Here is a 21,535-nt window from a genome sequence, read left to right on the forward strand (position 1 = left end):
TTTGTCAGTCTATACACATTATTATTATTATTATTATTAAACATTACCAGTTGGACCTTTACATTATCTAACATGTTGGAATGTAATGTTGTAATACATCTTTATTTCTACGTACTGTACAAAAAATATCTCATTGTTTAAGACACTGAGTTCAAGTTGAAATGTTTGCCTCCTGCTGCCTGAGAACCTTTTGCCACAAAATTTGTCTCCGATTTGCCATTTCACTTGTTAGGTCGTGATGTAGAAATAACATTTATGGGTCCAAGCCTCCATTTGCTTCATATGAGACTACAATCTCTACGAGCAGTATTTATTCATACTATATCACACATTTTAGCTATATTTTATAAACTTGCAGTATACACTACATTCTCCAAGCTCAGAACGTCCCAGCCAACAATACATAACAATCATAAAAAATTACTTTCATTTTAGTATGGAGACAAAGGTTAGGATTGCCATTTTTGTTAGTTTTACACTGCACTGTACTGTAAGTGTTTATTAGTAAAGTTTGTTGTGTGCTTTATGCATCTGATGGAGCATTTGGACCCAGAGGTTGACGTCAAGCGGATAAAGCAGTTGAAATCATATACGGCAATTGACATTTAAATGATCTGAAGCATTTCTCATCTTTTTGCATTTTATAGCTCTGTACTTATTTATATCTCCTTGTCTTTCTTTTAAGGACAAAAGTGACAACTCCATGTCAAGCACTATAAAATATATATATTACAGATTCTTAAACATTAAAATAATGTCAAAGCAACAATTTAAATTCTTTATTTTATTTTTTTAGCCTAATTTCTCTCTGTTTCCTTAGATACGGAACCCCCTTTGATTGACAGGTGTCGGTCTCCGCCTACCGTTAAGGCCACAGGGAGAAAGACTGCCGTGTACTGGGACGAGCCTCAGTTTTCAGACAACTCGGGTAAATACAAAAATGTAGATTATTCAACAGTAAACAAAGTTTATAAATGAGAAATAAAGATGGAGTGAGTGGAGACATAATAGTAATAAACTAAAGGATCGAGACATTGTGTGTAGACAGATAGAAAAAAGAGGAACAATGTGAAGTGTCATGTTTATACTTTCCTTTAGTGTTCAGGAAACTTTAAACAGGTCCAGGAAAAAGTTTAGTCCTTTTGGGAAAGACCTAGTTTCTTAATGTGTGTGTGTGTGCATGACAAAATGAATCTGTAGAGATTGACATATGGTAAAACTTTTACAAAAAGAATTTGATTTATAGACATTGTAGCCACCAGGAAATTAAGATGTTTTCCGACAAAGAATATTTCTTCATAAATTACGCTATGGGTTGGAATAGCATTGATATGGTCGGAGATGATTGATAATTTTGGACCTAATTCATTGAGCAAAATACAAGAATAAACAGAAATGCATTTCTGCAAATGATGCATTGCAAGATAGTCCATTTAGTTTTTAACCAGTACAAAACACACGTACACACACAAGATAATTTTCCAGAAAGAAGTTCCAGGGCTATTCCAAACTGTCTGACAAATGTCTGAGTCTGGCGTCTTTTGGAGGGAGTTGTGTCTGCACTAAATATAACTGCATGGGTGTGGGCATGGAAAAATCAAAACATGCTTACGTTGAGGCGGCGTGGTATGACGTCGACAAGCAACCTTAGCGTGGTCACAAAATGTTATTTTGGTGGATATATGCATGAGGGTTTTATAACCGTTGTGGGTTCTGAACGCATGTGCAAGAGTGCATGCATGTGTGGGTGTTTGAATGAATGTGCAGTATGTAAGATGCTTGAAAGACGACTTTTGTCTGACCGCAGTGTAGCACCCTTAACAATCTACCAATTACTTTCCTCTGGCACCAAGACCTATTATTCCCAGGCTTTATGAAGAGTAGTACAGTAGTGTATCACCCTTTCAGATGGCTTTGTGGTTGACCAGAGTGAGTCCTTGTGGAGCTCCACATTGCTCCCTGTGGTAATGTCTGTGAAAGTACCTGCTATATCATTGGATAATGCCAGATTGCACGACTGCAATGATGCAAACACAATATTGCAAACAGATGCAGGCACATATGCTACGTGACTAGTATTATGTGGATGCTCCCTTTCAATAAACAGCTATTCCGGCAATTTCAATGAAGACAGATCTGGCTGTGGTTATGAAAAGTCACAGATGAAATCTCTTTAATATGTCCCGCATTACCTTTGTAGACTAGGCTTATTGTTTGCTCTTTAGTGCTTTCGCATTTGTAAGTCGCTTTGGATAAAAATGTCTGCTACATGAATAAATGTAAATAAAAATGCTGTCTGAGCCCAAAATCAGTGGCTGACTGACTGTTGCTATTTTGTTTAAATGGGAGAAATTCACAGCATCCTTGTTTTAACAAAACTGTATTGAGATGTCCCCCTATGCAGTGCTTTTAATGTTGTGCAGGTACCTTGTGTGCCCCTTACATTATTTTTGTCTTTTTAGGAGCTTATCTGAATATCTCAAGTACTCACTCGTCTGGTGATGCTTTTCCTGTTGGAGAAACTTCAGTGTACTACACAGCCACAGACCCTTCTGGCAACAATCGTACATGCGAGCTCATCATTACTGTACAAGGTAATGAAAGAGCAGTCAACCAGTGTCATTGTTAAAGGAATGCGCCACTTTTGTTAAAAAAATCTTGATAATTTACTCACCACAATTTAATCCAAGACGTTTATGTCTTTCTTTGTTCAGTCGAGAAGAAAGGATTCCCAGGATTTTTCTCAATTTAATAGACTTTATTGGACCTCAACAGTTCACAGTTTCAATGCAGTTTAAAATTGCAGTTTCAACGCAGCGTCAAAGGGCTCTAAACGATCCCAACCAAGGCATAATTGTCTTCTCTAGCGAAACGATTTATTTGCAATAACAATTGTCAAGTCATTTTTGGCAATAAAAAACACTTTTAAACCATCGTGACCAACGTAAGCACATCAACGCATAAGTCACGCGTTATATGTAGTACTGTGCAAAAGTCTTATGCTGTGTTTACACCAGCAGCGGTAGAGGCGTAAAGCGCGAGTGATATAAATTTTAAGTCAATGTGAAGACCCGCTGACGCGTGTCTGGAGGTCTCGCGGCGCAAATGAGGCGTGTAGCGTGGCGTGGTAGACACAATTCCGCTTCATTCGCGCATCTAGTATGCGCAAAAGCAGCGAATCGAGCGTCTGGCGCGGTACGCGCGAATGGTGCTTTATGTGCATTTTGCGTTTGACGCAAATTTGCGGCTGATGCCCGAGTTGAAAAATTACAACTTTGGCGAATTTTTGCACTGCGTTAACCAATCAGATCTTAGATCTTATTTCTAAAGAGACAGGAATAAAAAGGATCTCGCTTGGAAGAGTGTCAGTGAGGACATCCTGGTAAGTTGTAAGTTTCACTTTTGAGTCACGTGACGTTTATCGACCCGCGCTGTTTATTTTCCCCCTATAGACCAAATACAAACTGGTAACTCCCGTCTCGATAAATGCACCATCAACATCAGCCATCTTGCAAACAGACAACCGCATAGCACTTGCCCCTCCCACAAGACGCAGATTTCGCCTCTGACGCTCGTCAAATGCTCGCTTTTTCCGCGTGTCTACTTCGCTCTAGGCGCACGAATGCATTCAAACTGTTCTAGTGGCAAACTAGGAGCGGTACACTCGATTGTGACGCCTCAAACGCGGTTGGTGTAAATGCAGCATTAGGCCATCACCACCAGATTTTATTTTATTACGATACAAACAGAAAATACAGAAAATATGTTAAAAATAAATAAATAAATACATTTTCAGGACTAAATGTGTTCTTAAGGCATCGTCTGTGTTTAGTGTGACCTCTCTTGGCACTAAACACATCTTGAGCGTTTTTGAGCAGAATGAAGTAAAGACTAATTTCTTTAAAATTTGAAATTAGGATTTAATTTTATTTAGGTTTGAGAGATCCTGCAGTTTCTTGCTATTGCTCAAGTGGAAGGGGAGTTTACCCTAAAAACTTGACACATTTGTTTACATTTTTATAGAGTTTTTATACTATAAACACATTTTCCTTTATTTTAAGGATCTATTAAAGAGACTGAGAAATAATTATATATGATCACTATACCATTGAAAAACAACAAATCAAGACTTTTGCACAGTACTGTATGTGAAATGCACACTTGCGGCACATTTTAAACAATAAACTGACACAAAGGCATTAATTAGTACCATTCCACATGCAACAACAACATTTGGAAACGGTCCTCTTTTTCCACACTAGAGCGGGAGTTTCGCATATGTCATACGTGACCTTTCGACGTGATTACATAACATGTAAAGTCACACTGGCGCGTCACACGGCTAGTGCAAGATGAGAAGTTGTGGTTTAAAAGTACTTTTTTTTCTCTGAGAGAATGCTGATTGTTTCGCTAGATAAGACCCTTATGCCTCGTTTGGGATTGTTTAGAGCCCTTTGAAGCTGCGTTAAAACTGCAATTTTAAGCTGCATTAAAACTGTGAACCATAGACTGTAAAAAAAGATGGACGACGCCCGTTCGCACAGTAGTGAGCAGGAAGTAAAGCCGCGAAATCAAGCCCCGCCCTCGCTCTCACAGAATGCGCATATCACAGCTGTCAATCATGACGTGACACCACAGTTTTTATAGCATTAAATAACTAACTAAACACAAACTTATTTTAAAAACAAACATTTGAATTTACATCAGCTACAGTAAATGACAAAAAACAGCTTCGGGAAAAAAGATAATTGAAGTGTAATTAAATTGTTTAGTTGGTCTCAAGTCCCATTGAATAACATGGGGAGGTGGGGTTTATGACATATACTGGGACCAGTCACTAGGGGGGCGTTCGAGACGTTTTGGCTTCACTTTTCAGGGCTTGTGCTGCACGCTTGCTGTGAACTGTCCAATAAAGTCTATTAAAATGAGAAAAATCTTTTTCTGAAAAATATGTTTTCCTCAAAAAACTTAATTTCGTCTCGACTGAACAAAGAAATACATAAATATCTTGGATGACATGGGGGTAGGATATTTTGTAATGATAGTGGACTATTCCTAAAGCGTAAGAAGTGCCTTTTCCATTAAACATACCTAAGTTCATTGTTCCCACGTTTCATGTAACTGACGTGACGTCAATTATTTTGTGTCCGTATGGTTCAATTAAATGTAAAAGGGTTAAAATTTCAAAATAAATTTGCTGATTATCTGCATACATTTTCTTTTTTGGACCAAGTCTAAAATTTCTGGTTTTATTTAATTTTGAACGAATATTTGGGGGAAAATTGTAAAAATGTCAATGTGGTGTAACCGGTCTTTGTCAATTGGTGTAACTAGTATTTTTTTTTTAATGAAAATATAAATATATTCATAAAAAATGGAATAAAATATAATCATCTAGTTTAGTGTAATATGATTTTTTTTTACATAATTTGTCGAAGATTATTTAGAAAACAGAGCTGTTTTCAGCATATGTCCAAACAAATATTACAAAAAACGCAAAAAATGTACATTAACTATTAACTAATAAAATGTATTTTCGTGTGATATTTTAAAATGTTTTCTTAAGATTAAGCTTACATGCCATCAAGGTTGATAAAATATTTAATATTTCTCATTCTTTGGCGCAATTGGCGGTTACACCATTTGCATTTTCAGGTCCATTCAGTCTTAACTTTCATAAAAATGGTTAGTATGTAATAATATCAACCAAATGCTGTATATGCATTAAAATATAGCTGATGCATGCTTTTTAAAAAGATTTTTGAATTTCTCATCTTGCCAAACCGTTTTTGTCACTGATCCAACTACAGACAGAAGAGACACAATTTTCATATTGCACAAATGCTTACAACCGATGTTTATAACTTCAGGTTCAACCTGTGCAAAGCCGTTTGTCCCAGTGAATGCAGATTTCTCTTGTGTCAAGACGAAGGAGGGTGTGAACTGCAGTCTGACCTGCAGACAGGGTTACAGTCTTGCCCAGCATGCTGTGCAGAGCTACTTTTGTGCCAATAATGGAATTTGGGAGCCGCCCCGCTCACCAGACAGACCTGATTGCTCCTGTGAGTATTGATTTACTGTAACTCAACATTTGTCTTTCATTTCCGTTCATTACTCATGCATCCAATACAGATCTAATACCTTATGTTGTCAGTGAGTGTATGGTTAAGTATTATTGCTGTATGTGTCTTCTGTGTTTAGTGAACAGGATTGCAAACAATGGCTTTAAGCCCTTTGAGATGTTGTTCAAAGCGTCCCGCTGTGATGATCTCAACCTGCTAAAGTCCTTCACTGGGGAGTTCACCACTGTTCTTAAAGAAACGGTAAGATCTGACATGCGCACGTTAAGTACGTACTACAAATCTGCACATACGGTAAATGGCCACATGACGGAAATCATTTCTTATTAACCTTTCTTCTCATAATCTCACAGGTTCCCAACATCTGTGGCGGAGATGATGTCACCTGTAAATTGGAAATGATGTCACCTGGACAGTGTCTGGAGTACAATTATGATTATCCAAATGGATTTGCTATTGGTAAACAATGGCATGCTTATGACAGATTTTATCCTCTCAAACTGGCTTCGCTTACTGATCTTTTTGTAATTTCTCAAGAGCAGTTGAGCTAAAGTGAATTATAGTGCATTTTCAATAGTAGGCATTTCATCATTTTTTCACACATAAATGTAGATTTGTCTTCTCCTCAGGTGTTGGCGGGTGGAATGGTCAGGACTATGCCTATTTTGACACTGGTTTTGCTCCAGAGCCCCACTTACAACAAGATGGTTCATCACAGCATAGCTACCCCATGAGGAGCAAACGTCATCGCAAAAACATCGATGCAACAAAAGAGCAGAAGATACAAATCTATTTCAACATCACAGGTAGAAAAATATTTACTATTTAGCCCTATATGCCTGCTGTGTTATTACACCAGTTAGCTACCTGTAACACTTGAAAGGCAATCCACTAACTAGTTTAACATCCCAAGCTGGTTTGCAAGTTCTCCCAACACCATTCGTTTTTCCCAGCAAGCATCCCACTGCCCCTGTCGAGGAACGACTCGGCTGAGACAGTCAATCAGAAACGCTTGCTAAGGGCCCTGGAGCAAATGACCAATCGGCTTAAGCGGACGCTGAGCAAGCAGCCGTTCTCAACCTTTCATGTGTCATCGGAGATGATTGTAGCTGAGCCCAGATCTCTGGAAAGCAAAAAGGCAACACTGTACTGCCGACCAGGGTCTGTTCTGAAAGGCAGGGTGTGTGGTGAGTTTAACTTTATTTTACACATTTTACAGGGTACATGTGATATACAATACCATTTAAAAGTGCAACGTGGGAGTTTTAGAAGGATCTCTTGACAGAAATGCAATATAATAAACATAACTAGATAGGTACATTTCCTGAAGAAAATGTGAGTGGTGCTTGCCGTGGCAAAATTCTGGGGAACATATATGATCATACTCCAAGCCAAAAGTAAAACGATCCAACTCCCGTGTCTCTACGATGTTCTGATGCTGAGATATAAGGCTTTGTTTACTCTGTTGCTAGGGTACTGTATTTGGTTGCTAGGGAAAAAATTGGCATCCCATAGTGATTACACACTGAGTCACGAGTCAAAGGGTCCAACCCCTGTGTCTCTACGATGTTCTGATGCTGAGATATAAGGCTTTGTTTACTCTGTTGCTAGGGTACTGTATTTGGTTGCTAGGGAAAAAAATGGCATCCACTAGTGATTACATGCCGAGTCACGAGTCAAACGGTCCAACCCCCGTGTCTCTACGATGTTCTGATGCGGAGATATAAGGCTTTGTTTACTCTGTTGCTAGGGTACTGTATTTGGTTGCTAGGGAAAAAATTGGCATCCCATAATGATTACACTCTGAGTCACGAGTCAAACGGTCCAACCCCCGTGTCTTTACGATGTTCTGATGCTGAGATATAAGGCTTTGTTTACTCTGTTGCTAGGGTACTGTATTTGGTTGCTAGGGAAAAAATTTGCATCCCATAATGATTACACTCTGAGTCACGAGTCAAATGGTCCAACCCCCGTGTCTCTACGATGTTCTGATGCGGAGATATAAGGCTTTGTTTACTCTGTTGCTAGGGTACTGTATTTGGTTGCTAGGGAAAAAATTGGCATCCCATAATGATTACACTCCGAGTCACGAGTCAAACGGTCCAACCCCCATGTCTCTACGATGTTCTGATGCGGAGATATAAGGCTTTGTTTACTCTGTTGCTAGGGTACTGTATTTGGTTGCTAGGGAAAAAATGGGCATCCCATAATGATTACACTCTGAGTCACGAGTCAAACGGTCCAACCCCCGTGTCTCTACGATGTTCTGATGCAGAGATATAAGGCTTTGTTTACTCTGTTGCTAGGGTACTGTATTTGGTTGCTAGGGAAAAAATTGGCATCCCATAATGATTACACTCTGAGTCACGAGTCAAACGGTCCAACCCCCGTGTCTCTACGATGTTCGGATGCTGAGATATAACTGTTTGAATTTTATGTTGCTAGGGTGCTGAAAAGTGGTTGCTAGGGGCGTGGCTTAGTAAGTCTTTTAGGATCCTGAGAAACTGATTGGATGCCTGAGTAAAATGAGCCCACCCCCATGTCTCTATGACACTCTGGTGCAAAGATATCCATCTGGGCATTTTATAATGGCAGTCTATGGGAGATGTTGCTAGGGTGCCCAAAATTGTTGCTAGGGGCGTGGCTTAATAGCTCTGAGATTATCCTGAGAGACTGATTGGATGCCCGAGTGAAATGAGCCCACCCACTTGTCTGTAGGACATTGTAAAGCGAAGATATCCCAGCTGGAACTTTTTTATTTCCTTATATGGGCATGTTTCCTGCCCCATTATAAGTCAATGGGGCACTTTTGGGTGCCTCTTACACCCCAGGGGTACAACTTACACCCCAATGTGATGTATGTTCTTCAGAGATGGGACCAAGTCATACATGTGCAAGTCTCAAGTAAGTCTCAAGTCTGAACCTTCAAGTCTCAAGTAAGTCCCAAGTATTTTTTGTCTTGGGCAAGTCAAGTCAAGTCAAGTCACAGGCTATATCAAGTCAAGTCAAGTCAAGTCCTGTAGTAGGTCAAGTCAAGTCCAAGTCAAGTCACCTTATTATTGTAATTTTACCTGCAGAATCTGATCTTAATAAAGTGAAAAGACAAGATATACAGTAAGTAACTAACAGTAAATTACAATAATTTGGATTTGCATTGTAAATACTCATGTTCAGTAAAATACATCATGGAATCAAACAAAATTGTAACTTCATAAATTATTTATGTTTCACTTCTGCCAACCTTGTTTGAAATGTTTGAAATTTTCAACATTGAGTCCATAAAACAAATAACAGCTTAACATCCAACAGACTCCTCTCTGAACACCTCCCTCTCTCTCTCTCTCTCTCTCTCTCTCTCTCTCTCTCAAACATAGTTTACACACACTCTCTCTCTCTCTCTCTCTCTCTCTCTCTCTCACACACACACACACACACACACACACACACACACACACACACACACACACACACACACACACTTGTGTAATGCTCTGAATGCTCAAGCCTGCGCCCAGAAAAACGAGCGCGTCGCACCGCGTGCGCGTCTCTTCCGTTCGTGCGCCTACATTTGAAATAACGATATTGAGCGCGCAAAAGACGCTTACAAACTTAGAAAACGTAGCCAAGTCTCATACCGCTCAGATCAAGGGAAGTATTTAAAAAAAAAAATCTAAATTATTTTGCCCACATTTGTCCCCAACACGGTAAAATGACTCATCATTGATGAGGGTTAATGGCTACTTTAGCGATTATTACATTAGCTATCTACCAACTAACCAGACATTTAAAAAAATGACAAGCACTTACTATGGCTCTTCAAATGACGGACAAAATTGGAGGTTGTCACGTGGCTGCCCGTGATTTTAATGTTGCATGTCTTGCAATGCACTGTTCATCTTTTGACATCTTGTTGAAGCCGAAAGCGATGACCCTCGGTACCCCTCCGGCTGACATGTTGATATCTGATCTAAGTGGGCGTGGCGTGCGTAAGGTACGAGAGCTGATAGTGTCGTGATTCAGTCATGACAACGCCATTCTTAGCCTGCGCTCTAGCTGCGTCAACTTTATTTTTTAAAATTATTTATATATTTTATATTCAAACTGAAAACATGATGTGATTAACACTCAAGTCATTCAAGTCATCGTGTCTCAAGTCAAGTCAAGTCCCGAGTCTTTAACTTCCAAGTCCGAGTCAAGTCTCAAGTATTTTATTTTTTGTCAAGTCAAGTCACAAGTCACAAAAATAGCGACTCGAGTCGACTCGAGTCCAAGTCACCAAGTCACAAGTCCCCATGTCTGATGTTCTTACAGAGCCTACCACCCTCTTCAAATGTTGTAACCCACATGTTTCTACAAAATCCTCGAGCGGAGCTATGACTCGTCAAAGTTGGGCGCAATGTTAAGTCAATGGGATTTTTCGGGTGGTTTTTCGCCCCCCTATCGGAAATCCTGCACCCGATCGCTTATAAAAGTCATAGCACACCTCTCCTCAATAAACCGGTCGATTTGAGCCCGCTTTCATGGGACTACGGCAAAGCGTGCGGGACGAGTTACGCGCCGAAAAAGTGTGCAGACATAAGAATAAGATATAATAATAACTAGATATTAAAGTTTGAGGACAAACTTTATGTTGGCTTGACAAAACCTGGTCTGAACGTTTAAGACAGTTTGACAGAAGTTTGACAGAAGTTTGGTTTAGTAGGCTATCTAGTTGTTAGTATGCTTAAGTATGAAGCTTTTTAAAATAAAGCTAACATAATTTAGCATAAAGCTAGCCTGATTTAGCATGAAGCTAACATGATTTAACATAAAGTTAGCATAAAGCTAACATGTTTAAAGACCCAACCACCATGTCTCTATGATGTTCTGATGCGGAGATATAAGGCTTTGTTTATTCCGTTGCTAGGGTACTAAGTTTGGTTGCTAGGCAGAAAATTGGCATCCCATAATGATTACACTTCAAGCCACAAGTAAAACGGTCCAACCCCCATGTCTCTATGATGTTCTGATGCGGAGATGTAAGGCTTTGTTTGTTCTGTTGCTAGGGTACTAAGTTTGGTTGCTAGGGAGAAAATCGGCATCCCATAATGATTACACTTCAAGCCACAAGTAAAACGGTCCAACCCCCATGTTTCTATGATGTTCTGATGCGGAGATACAAGGCTTTGTTTGTTCCGTTGCTAGGGTACTAAGTTTGGTTGCTAGGGAGAAAATTGGCATCCCATAATGATCACACTTCAAGCCACAAGTAAAACGGTCCAACCCCCGTGTCTCTATGATGTTCTGTTGTGGAGATATAAGGCTTTGTTTGTTCAGTTGCTAGGGTACTAAGTTTGGTTGCTAGGGAGAAAATTGGCATCCCATAATGATCACACTTCAAGCTATAAGTAAAACGGTCCAACCTCCGTGTTTCTAAGATGTTCTGAACCGAAGATATAAGGCTTTGTTTATTCCGTTGCTAGGGTACTAAGTTTGGTTGCTAGGGAGAAAATCGGCATCCCATAATGATTACACTTCAGGCCACAAGTAAAACGGTCCAACCCCCGTGTCTCTATGATGTTCTGTTGCGGAGATACAAGGCTTTGTTTGTTCCGTTGCTAGGGTATTAAGTTTGGTTGCTAGGGAGAAAATTGGCATCCCATAATGATTACACTTCAAGCCACAAGTAAAACGGTCCAACCCCCATGTCTCTATGATGTTCTGATGCGGAGATGTAAGGCTTTGTTTGTTCTGTTGCTAGGGTACTAAGTTTGGTTGCTAGGGAGAAAATCGGCATCCCATAATGATTACACTTCAAGCCACAAGTAAAACGGTCCAACCCCCATGTTTCTATGATGTTCTGATGCGGAGATACAAGGCTTTGTTTGTTCCGTTGCTAGGGTACTAAGTTTGGTTGCTAGGGAGAAAATTGGCATCCCATAATGATCACACTTCAAGCCACAAGTAAAACGGTCCAACCCCCGTGTCTCTATGATGTTCTGTTGTGGAGATATAAGGCTTTGTTTGTTCAGTTGCTAGGGTACTAAGTTTGGTTGCTAGGGAGAAAATTGGCATCCCATAATGATCACACTTCAAGCTATAAGTAAAACGGTCCAACCTCCGTGTTTCTAAGATGTTCTGAACCGAAGATATAAGGCTTTGTTTATTCCGTTGCTAGGGTACTAAGTTTGGTTGCTAGGGAGAAAATCGGCATCCCATAATGATTACACTTCAGGCCACAAGTAAAACGGTCCAACCCCCGTGTCTCTATGATGTTCTGATGCGGAGATACAAGGCTTTGTTTGTTCCGTTGCTAGGGTATTAAGTTTGGTTGCTAGGGAGAGAATCGGCATCCCATAATGATCACACTTCAAGCCACAAGTAAAACGGTCCAACCCCCGTGTCTCTATGATGTTCTGTTGTGGAGATAAGGCTTTGTTTGTTCAGTTGCTAGGGTACTAAGTTTGGTTGCTAGGGAGAAAATTGGCATCCCATAATGATCACACTTCAAGCCACAAGTAAAACGGTCCAACCCCCGTGTCTCTAAGATGTTCTGAAGCGAAGATATAAGGCTTTGTTTATTCCGTTGCTAGGGTACTAAGTTTGGTTGCTAGGGAGAAAATTGGCATCCTATAATGATCACACTTCAAGCCACAAGTAAAACGGTCCAACCCCCGTGTCTCTATGATGTTCTGTTGTGGAGATTTAAGGCTTTGTTTGTTCAGTTGCTAGTGTACTAAGTTTGGTTGCTAGGGAGAAAATTGGCATCCCATAATGATCACACTTCAAGCCACAAGTAAAACGGTCCAACCCCAGTGTCTCTATGATGTTCTGATGCGGAGATATAAGGCTTTGTTTATTCCGTTGCTAGGGTACTAACTTTGGTTGCTAGGGAGAAAATTGGCATCCCATAATGATAACACTTCAAGCCACAAGTAAAACGGTCCAACCCCCGTGTCTCTACGATGTTCTGATACAGAGATATGAGGCTTTGTTTATTCCGTTGCTAGGGTACTAAGTTTGGTTGCTAGGCAGAAAATTTGCATCCCATAATGATAACACTTCAAGCCACAAGTAAAACGGTCCAACCCCCGTGTCTCTACGATGTTCTGATGCCGAGATATAAGGCTTTGTTTATTCCGTTGCTAGGGTACTAAGTTTGGTTGCTAGGCAGAAAATTGGCATCCCATAATGATAACACTTCAAGCCACAAGTAAAACAGTCCAACCCCCGTGTCTCTACGATGTTCTGATGCCGAGATATAAGGCTTTGTTTGTTGTGTTGCTAGGGTGCTCATATTTGGTTGCTAGGGGCGTGGCTTAATAACTGTAAGGATCCTGAGAGTCTGATTGGATGCCTGAGTAATATGATCCCACCCCCATGTCTCTATGACAGTGTGATGCAAAGATATCCATCTGTGCATTTTATAATGGCAGTCTATGGGAGATGTTGCTAGGGTACCCAAAATTGTTGCTAGGGGCGTGGCTTAATAGCTTTGGAGAGATACTGGAAGACTGATTGGATGCCTGAGTAAAATGAGCCCACCCCCATGTCTCTACGCCACTCTAGAATGAAGATATTCCTTCTGGGACGTTTTTATTCCCTTATATGGGCGTGCTTCCTGCCCCATTATAAGTCAATGGGAAATTTTGGGGGCCTCTTACACCCCAGGGGTACAGCTTACACCCCAATGTGATGTATGTTCTTACAGAGCCTGCCAGCCTCTTCAACTGTGATAAGCCACAAGTTTCTACAAATTTCTCGTTCGCAGCTATGACCCGTCAAAGTTGGTCGTAATGTTAAGTCAATGGAAATTTTGGGGTGTTTGAGCGCCCCGTTTAGGAATTCGGTAGGTCCCATCAGTTAGAAAAGTCATAGCATAAATCTACATACCAGTCTTAAAAGTTTTGTAAAGTTTTGTGGGTGTAGCTTGAAAGCTCTAGGAGGAGTTACAGTCAGAAAAAGTGGGGATCAGAAGAAGAATAATAATAAGATTAAGATGAATAACAGTATGTTGGCTTTTTCAAGCCAACATAATAAGTATGAGCAATAATAATAGTGATGCCTTGCATAAATGCAAGCACCACTAACTATATTATCAGTGGTGTATAAAGACCTTACATACTGAACTGTATTGTTTTTATTGCCTTAGAATGAGATATTTTTATCTACATACACTGTGGTTCCCCTTACATGGAAGTTGCCTCCATGTTTCTACAGTAGCCCTAAACAGACAAACTGCTCCATAGAGCGCATTTTGTCACTACATTGTCTTAAGCCCGGGAATCACTGCACGATTTTTGGCTGTCCCAGATGAAAAATTGGTGGTCCTATGTTGTACAATGAGAGAGGTTCAAAGAGGGCCGTTTTCCTGGTCTTGCATCCAAAGATAGCCTACGAGAGTATTTTTGACAGTGTCAGAAATTCAGCATGATCAATGCTCAGTGTGTGCTTACTGGTATTTGTTTACCACTAGCGCGTGCTGATGACGTTTTGCGAACGTGTGACGTAACCATTGAAGCCTCTGTGTCATCGTACCAAAGTTTAAACGATCCATGTTGCACAGTGTAATAAGGTAATGATCTTATAGGGGTTCCAAAATCCTGCAGTGTGTTCCGGGCTTTAGACGATGAAATGTTTGTCCTGCGGCGACTACCGTAGCTTCACTATGCTTTTCGAAAAGGAGGGGTGAGTTGTGCACTGAGCCGTTGGTTGCAATCTCACGGCTAGATGCCGCTAAAAGTCCCACATTGCACTTTTAAAAGTTTGGAAACTCTTGACTGAAATGTTTCTCATGATCTTAATGATCTTTTTTCTGAATGTGTATGTTGAAATTACTTTTGTAGACAAAAATATAATTGTTCTAACATATTAAAGCAACACTATGTAGTTTTTTTACCTTTAAATAATGTCTCTAAAATTATTTCAGTGATAGAACAACTTTTAACTGGACAAATTGTACTGTTGCTGCAACCTGAGCAGCCTCCTAGCTGCTACAAGCACACTCTGAAAGTGGCGGTGGAGGGTAGAGCACACAGCCCCGCCCCTCCCCCTGCCTGCAGAAGTGTGTCTGATACCAGGCACTGTTGCGCTTTTCAACCACATGGGGGAGCTGTAAGTCATTTTTACATGGAAACTACATAGTGTTGCTTTAATTTCTTTTGTTCGTTAGAAAGCTACAATTTTGTAGAAATTTTTTTGAAGAAAACACAACCAATGAGAGCACAGAATAGATGGGAATTCCTTCAATGGAGCTCTTGCAATTGATGTCATGCATTTGCTCTTTGGTAGGCAATCGTTGAGCACTGTAGCATTGGTATCGATAGTGGTTGAACAATAATTGTAAACCAGACAGTTGTATAAGGGTTTTATGTTTACTAGTAACCCTGAAGTGACATGAAAGAGTTTAACATGTGGAAAATAACTGAGCTGATACACATTAAAAGGCATTATAGGGATTTTTTTTATATTTCATCTATTAAGTTTTGAATATACCTATCTATATCTTTTGAATTAAAGTGCGCATTGAATGAACTATGTTCCCATGAAATTCCTGCTGGCGCCATTTATTTCATATTCGCTCCCGGCTGTTCTTGGCTGCCAGTATGGTGGCGTAAACCGAATTGGTCACATGCCGTCTGTCCTATATAGACGGTTTAGCACTAACAACATAAACATGAGGCATTCGTGGACAACACGTAACTTCCAGTAAACTCTGCTAAGAATAAATAAAACAAAAAGTAGTTTTAAAGTAGTTTATTTATATAACAAGCAAAATAAACAACACACAGATTAGACCTAGGTAGCCAAAACATTTGTTATTTTCGATGAGGTATTTGTTTAAGAGTTCAGTTTCAGCAACTAGTCAGACCAACAAACAGAAACCGGAAGTAACGTTCAGACAAGACGCGTAATCACGTCGCCGCACGTGTTTCCGATGAAACGGTCTGTAGGCTGCAGAGGTGTAAAGTACTCAAGCATCTGTACTTTATCAAAGTGTTTTACTTTTAATTCACGATGCACAATATTGTACTTTTCATTGCTGTTTCTAAACGTTTGAATTGTAGTGTAGATTCAGAAGTCAATCGTGCCAGCCAGGTGGAAGGTCAATAGACAGAATTTTTTACCTTTTTGCTATTTCCCCCCATAGTTCAGTGCCCAGTAGGGACGTATTTCTCGCTGGAGTATGCAGAGTGTGAGAGTTGCTGGAGAGGTTCATATCAGGATGAGGAAGGGCAGATGGAATGTAAATCATGCCCGGATGGGTTCTCCACCCCATACCTCCATTCACGAAGCCTGGAGGAATGCAAAGGTAATCAGTTTGATTCAATGATAATTTGTCCAATACAACCAGTAGTCCAGTGGTTCTCACACTTTTTGAAGTGTGCCCCCCATTTGTGTAAGGTGCATCCCTTTGTGCCCCCCCAAAGAAAATACATGACAGAAAACAATCTTAAACTTAAAATTTGAATTAATCAAAACATATTAAATGATACAATGTAGTGCTGTTGGTTAGTAAACAAAACAAAATATAATGTCTTCAAACTTGGTCCCCCTGGCACCATCTCACACCCCCCAGTTTGGGAACCAATGTAGCAGTCAATAATCGCCTCGGTCCAAGTACAAAACCACGATACGTTTATTATCAATTTGTAAGTTCCAGTTGAAACCTCCCAATAGATGAGATCTCTAAATGTGTGTTTGTGTCCATGTGTGCGTGTACTTGCTTGTGTGTGCATGTTTCCAGCGCAGTGCCAGCCTGGCAGCTCATCATTAAGTGGACTGGAGACCTGTGAGTCCTGTCAGTTGGGGGAGTACCAGCCAGGTTTTGGGTCTCGGGCCTGTCTGTCCTGCCCACCTACAACCACTACTGTCAACAGAGGGGCTGTGGACGTCAATGAGTGCGGTGGTGAGATGGAAAAATCAACTGAATTATAAAAACAAATAGTTCTCTTGTTTTATATGTGTCCTCATCTCTGTGTCTTTCTCTCCCAGTACCATGTTCTGCGGGTCACTTCTCTCGTACGGGTTTGGCTTCGTGTTATCCATGCCCCAGAGATTACTATCAGCCTGAGGAGGGTCGATCCTATTGCCTCTCCTGCCCATTTTACGGCACCACGACGATAACTGGAGCCAAGGCTATCCAACAGTGCTCCAGTACGGTTCTTTTCTTTTATAGATGTTATTTGATTTCTCTTTGATATTGCCTATTTTCTATTATTTCCATCTGGTGTGAAGTCTGAAACACTGCATCTGATCAGTTCGCTGCTGCATAGCTTATAACAGCCACAAATACAAACCATCGGCTGAGTTAGAAGTTGCCATGTTGACAATTTGAAAGCGCCACAAACCACAGTGTTTACATTTTTAGACAGACATTCATTTATTTATTGTGATAAATGTTACACATTTTATTCATTGACCCTTTTTGGGTGGAATATACTGTATGGGTCATTCCCAGGTTTGTGCTTCGGGGTTACAGTAGGTGTGTGAATGTTTTGCAGTCAGAATGCAGTTCACATAATGGAATTCGATTCTCCGTACACACAGGAAAAAAGTGTCTCAGTCTGGAAAAGATGAGGATGATGAATGCCTTTGGATAATGTTTTCCAGTTTTGACAGCAGAAATTCTCCTCTTTCGCATTTTTTTTAAATGCTTGTGTGTGTTTTATGTGTTGTGCTGATTCTGTCTGTTTCGTTTTTTCATTTTTGTCTCTCTCTCTCTCTCTCTCTCTTTCTTTTTCTGTCTGACTCAGCCTTTGGCTCTAGTTTCTTGCCTAAAGAGGAAAGTGCAACACCGGCGCCAGAAGAGTTTGAGAAAATTGAATATCAAGCTAGTAGCCAGGTGAGTCTTTTTTTCACTGGTTTGAATCGTTGAAGTGCGCTCATATAGTGGCAACAGAATCTATTTGGCAGATTGGCCATCATTCGCCTAAAAAAATATATATATATATCACGCTTCAAGCAAAAAGGCAAAAATGACAGTATACTGTTAGGGGCAGTTTCCCAAACAGGATTTAGATTAATCCAGGACTAGGCCTCAGTTATATTAGGACATTAAAGTAGTTTTTACAAACATACCTTACAAAAAACATTACTGTTGTGCATCTTCAGAGAAAGCAATGGCACTGATATAGACGGTTTTATCGGACGCAAGTGTGACTAGTTGCCAAACTGAACTCTTGAACAAATACCTAGTCGAAAATAACAAATGTTTTGGTTTCCTATGTAATCTAGGTGTTGTTTATTTTGCTTGTTATATAAAAAAACTACTTTAAAGTACTTTGTTGTTATTTATTCTTATCAGAGTTTACCGGAAATTACGTGTTAACCATGAAAGCCGATGTACTATATGTACTATAGACCTTTTGCGTGTTTGCAAAAAGAGATAACGTTTTTTGTGGCAGAAAATGACACCTCCACATGAGGGATGTGAAGTGTTTTAGCGTTAAACTGTGATTTTTATGGATTCAGTGTTGTGTAGAAGTCTGTTTCCCCTATGTTTCTCTTAAGTGTTATGTTTCTTATAACGTTTTCACCAAGTTTTTTTTTTTAAATAAATTAAAAGTTTAAATGGCTTGGCTACTGATATGTGTGCATGTATGTAATGTATATGTATTGTTCTTTATTAATAGATTAATTATTTTTACAGTATGAATCGCTGAAGTACTTATAAGAGCAATACTATCATGTATTCTGTATAATATCATTTATTAAATATTTCATCATTTTCCTGTTTTCAATTTCTTCCTTATATTTTTAGCCTACGTGTTTGTTCTAAAACGATTATGTTTACATATAATGAATTTGTATAGGCCTGTTTATATATTATTAACACTTTACATCGTGTGTGCTATGTTTATATATTTATTAGTAAACATCATAATTTAGGACAAACAGGAAGAAGACATAGGCTAAGATAGAAGGTAAAAAGAAGTAATAGAAAACAAAAAAAAAATGAAAACTTTAATAAATTGTAATATTATTGATATTATGAACTAATTCAAATCTTTAATCTTTCTAAATAAATTATAAACGTAACATGATGAAAACGTTATAAGAAACACACAGAGGGATCAGACTTCGACAGAACACCGAATATCTTCTCTAATTATTTTCTATTCAAATTATTAAAAGATTTCCAAATGATTTAATCACTCCAGTCTGTCCGGTTGAGGGCTTATTGCAATCATAAACAGCTACGTTTATCTACAAATGGTGTCTTCGACGACGGAATACTATAAAAATGAATGTCATCTATTTTGGCATTTCTATTCTGACACTCAACAGCACAACAAGACATTTTCTAGTGAGTTATATTGTTCGTTTCACTCGTGTCTCATTCACTTCTACTGTTTTTCTACCACCACATGTGTCGTCGACTCGCAAAAGGTCTAAATGTTAAGATATGTCAGTACAAGGTGTTTTTTAAATGAAGGCAGCTCAAGCATGCATTATAATCTGGGACTAAGTTAAGCCCTGTCTAAGAAACTGTCCCTTCATGTCTAGGATTAAAGTGGCTTGAATGATTTTTTGTGGCCTCTGTATATTTTAGTCTCTGTAAAACTGATCATTATGTTTTATCCTCTATGTCAGCACACTAGCCGGGTCACTTGCCAATAGTCAGTACAATAATTTGGTCAAAATGAATGGGAGTCTCATGAGCAAGGGCCCTGTTAAAGCGCACAATATAGTCTGTTTTTACGTGTACGAGAACGTACTTGCATCGTTCATTTGACTCGTACGTGTACACAGATGCATGCACATTGCGACAAAATGCAATGCATCTCCTGGGCTACATACTACATTCTCCTGTATGGTCAAAAATCCACCATTGCGCGTACAATACGCACACACTTTTCTTATGATGATAATTGCGTCACGTGCACTGTACACGGATCCATGCGTACTCGTAAAAAATGGACCATAATTCCTCCTTAAATAGACATTTGTCGATAAATAAAACTTTGTTACCATACACAATAGTTTTGGTTAAATAAGTTTTGTTTCTGTTGCAGAAGTTCCACGAATGCCTCCTGAATCCATGTCAAAATCAAGGCACTTGTGAGGAAGTTGGGGTTGGATATGTATGCACCTGTCATCCAGGATTCACAGGTTAAGCTTTTTCTTCTTTTGAACTAACTTTCATTCTCAAGTTTACTCTCATGCCATCCCAGACAAACAAATATTTTTTAATGTATCCTGAGTTATTAAAATGCCATCTGCCTTTTTAGCAAAATAAAAATATAAAGAATTTAAACAAAACAAATCTAAATCTATAATTCAGTGCCGGCGCCAGCTGAGCGCTGATGAGGGGGCGTCTGAAATACTGAGGGGGGCGATCACATGATTGCATATAATTCTTCCAGCTAGAAAAAAAATATAGCTTTGGTACGTTCCTTAAGTTTTAACGCATTATAAACAAACATCTCAGTAGTACATCCACAAAAACTCCAGCTATAGCGAGCAACGAACAGAGCTCTGAACAATCTTACTATATACAAGAACAAAAAAAGGCATACCTACACTCACTTTATACACTCATCTTTATTAGGTACACCAACTGCTTGTTAACGCAAATTTTAGGCATGTAGACATGGTCAAGACGATCTGTTGCAGTTCATACTGAGCATCAGAATGGGGAAGAAAGGTGATTTAAGTGACTTTGAGCGTGGCAGGGTTGTTGGTGCCGTTCGGGCTGGTCTGAGTATTTCAGAAACTGCTGATCTAGTGGAATTTTCACGCACAACCATCTCTAGGGTTCACAGAGAATGGTCCAAAAAAAGATAAAATATCCAGTGAGCAGCAGTTCTGTGGGGGCAAGTGCCTTGTTGATGCCAGAGGTCAGAGCAGAATGGCCAGACTGGTTCGAGCTGATAGAAAGGCTACAGTAACTCAAATAACCACTCGTTACAACCAAGGTACGCAGAAGAGCATCTCTGAACGCACAACACATCGAACCTTGAGGCAGATGGGCTACAACAGCAGAAGACCACACTGGGTGTCACTCCTGACAGCAAAGAACATGAAACTGAGGCTACAATTCACACAGGCTCACCAAAATTGGACAACAGACGAATTGGAAAAACGTTGCCTTGTCTGATGAGTCTCGATTTCTGCTGCGACATTCGGATGGTAGGGTCAGAATTTGGCGTCCACAACATGAAAGCATGGATCCATCCTGCCTTGTATCAATGGTTCAAGCTGCTGGTGGTGTTGTAATGGTGTGATGTTTTCTTGGCACACTTTGGGCCCATTAGTACCAATTGAGCATCGTGTCAACACCACAGCCTACCTAAGCATTGTTTCTCACCATGTTCACCCCTTTATGACCACCATGTACCCATCCTCTGATGGCTACTTCCAGCAGGATAACGCGCCATGTCATAAAGCGCAAATCATCTCAGACTGGTTTCTTGAACATGGCAGTGAGTTCACTATACTCAAATGGCCTTCACAGTCACCAGATCTCAACC

General features: G+C 39.8%; 1 protein-coding gene across 2 annotated transcripts in view; it reads left to right on the forward strand.

Moving 5' to 3' along the window:
• svep1 (sushi, von Willebrand factor type A, EGF and pentraxin domain containing 1) overlaps nucleotides 1-21,535 on the forward strand; it is a 117,166-nt gene that overhangs the window by 65,001 nt on the left and 30,630 nt on the right. For both annotated transcript variants that reach the window (XM_055199785.2, XM_073859925.1), the window contains exons 10-21: nucleotides 821-928; nucleotides 2,463-2,594; nucleotides 5,871-6,062; nucleotides 6,202-6,323; nucleotides 6,434-6,539; nucleotides 6,710-6,886; nucleotides 7,034-7,267; nucleotides 16,210-16,371; nucleotides 16,807-16,968; nucleotides 17,055-17,216; nucleotides 17,816-17,904; nucleotides 20,078-20,174. In XM_055199785.2, the coding sequence (XP_055055760.2) occupies nucleotides 821-928; nucleotides 2,463-2,594; nucleotides 5,871-6,062; nucleotides 6,202-6,323; nucleotides 6,434-6,539; nucleotides 6,710-6,886; nucleotides 7,034-7,267; nucleotides 16,210-16,371; nucleotides 16,807-16,968; nucleotides 17,055-17,216; nucleotides 17,816-17,904; nucleotides 20,078-20,174 (1,743 nt within the window). The remainder of the gene's footprint in view (nucleotides 1-820; nucleotides 929-2,462; nucleotides 2,595-5,870; nucleotides 6,063-6,201; nucleotides 6,324-6,433; nucleotides 6,540-6,709; nucleotides 6,887-7,033; nucleotides 7,268-16,209; nucleotides 16,372-16,806; nucleotides 16,969-17,054; nucleotides 17,217-17,815; nucleotides 17,905-20,077; nucleotides 20,175-21,535) is intronic.

This window comes from Misgurnus anguillicaudatus, chromosome 21 (genome assembly GCF_027580225.2).
Source record: "Misgurnus anguillicaudatus chromosome 21, ASM2758022v2, whole genome shotgun sequence".
In the NCBI taxonomy this organism is placed as follows: Eukaryota; Metazoa; Chordata; class Actinopteri; order Cypriniformes; family Cobitidae; genus Misgurnus; species Misgurnus anguillicaudatus.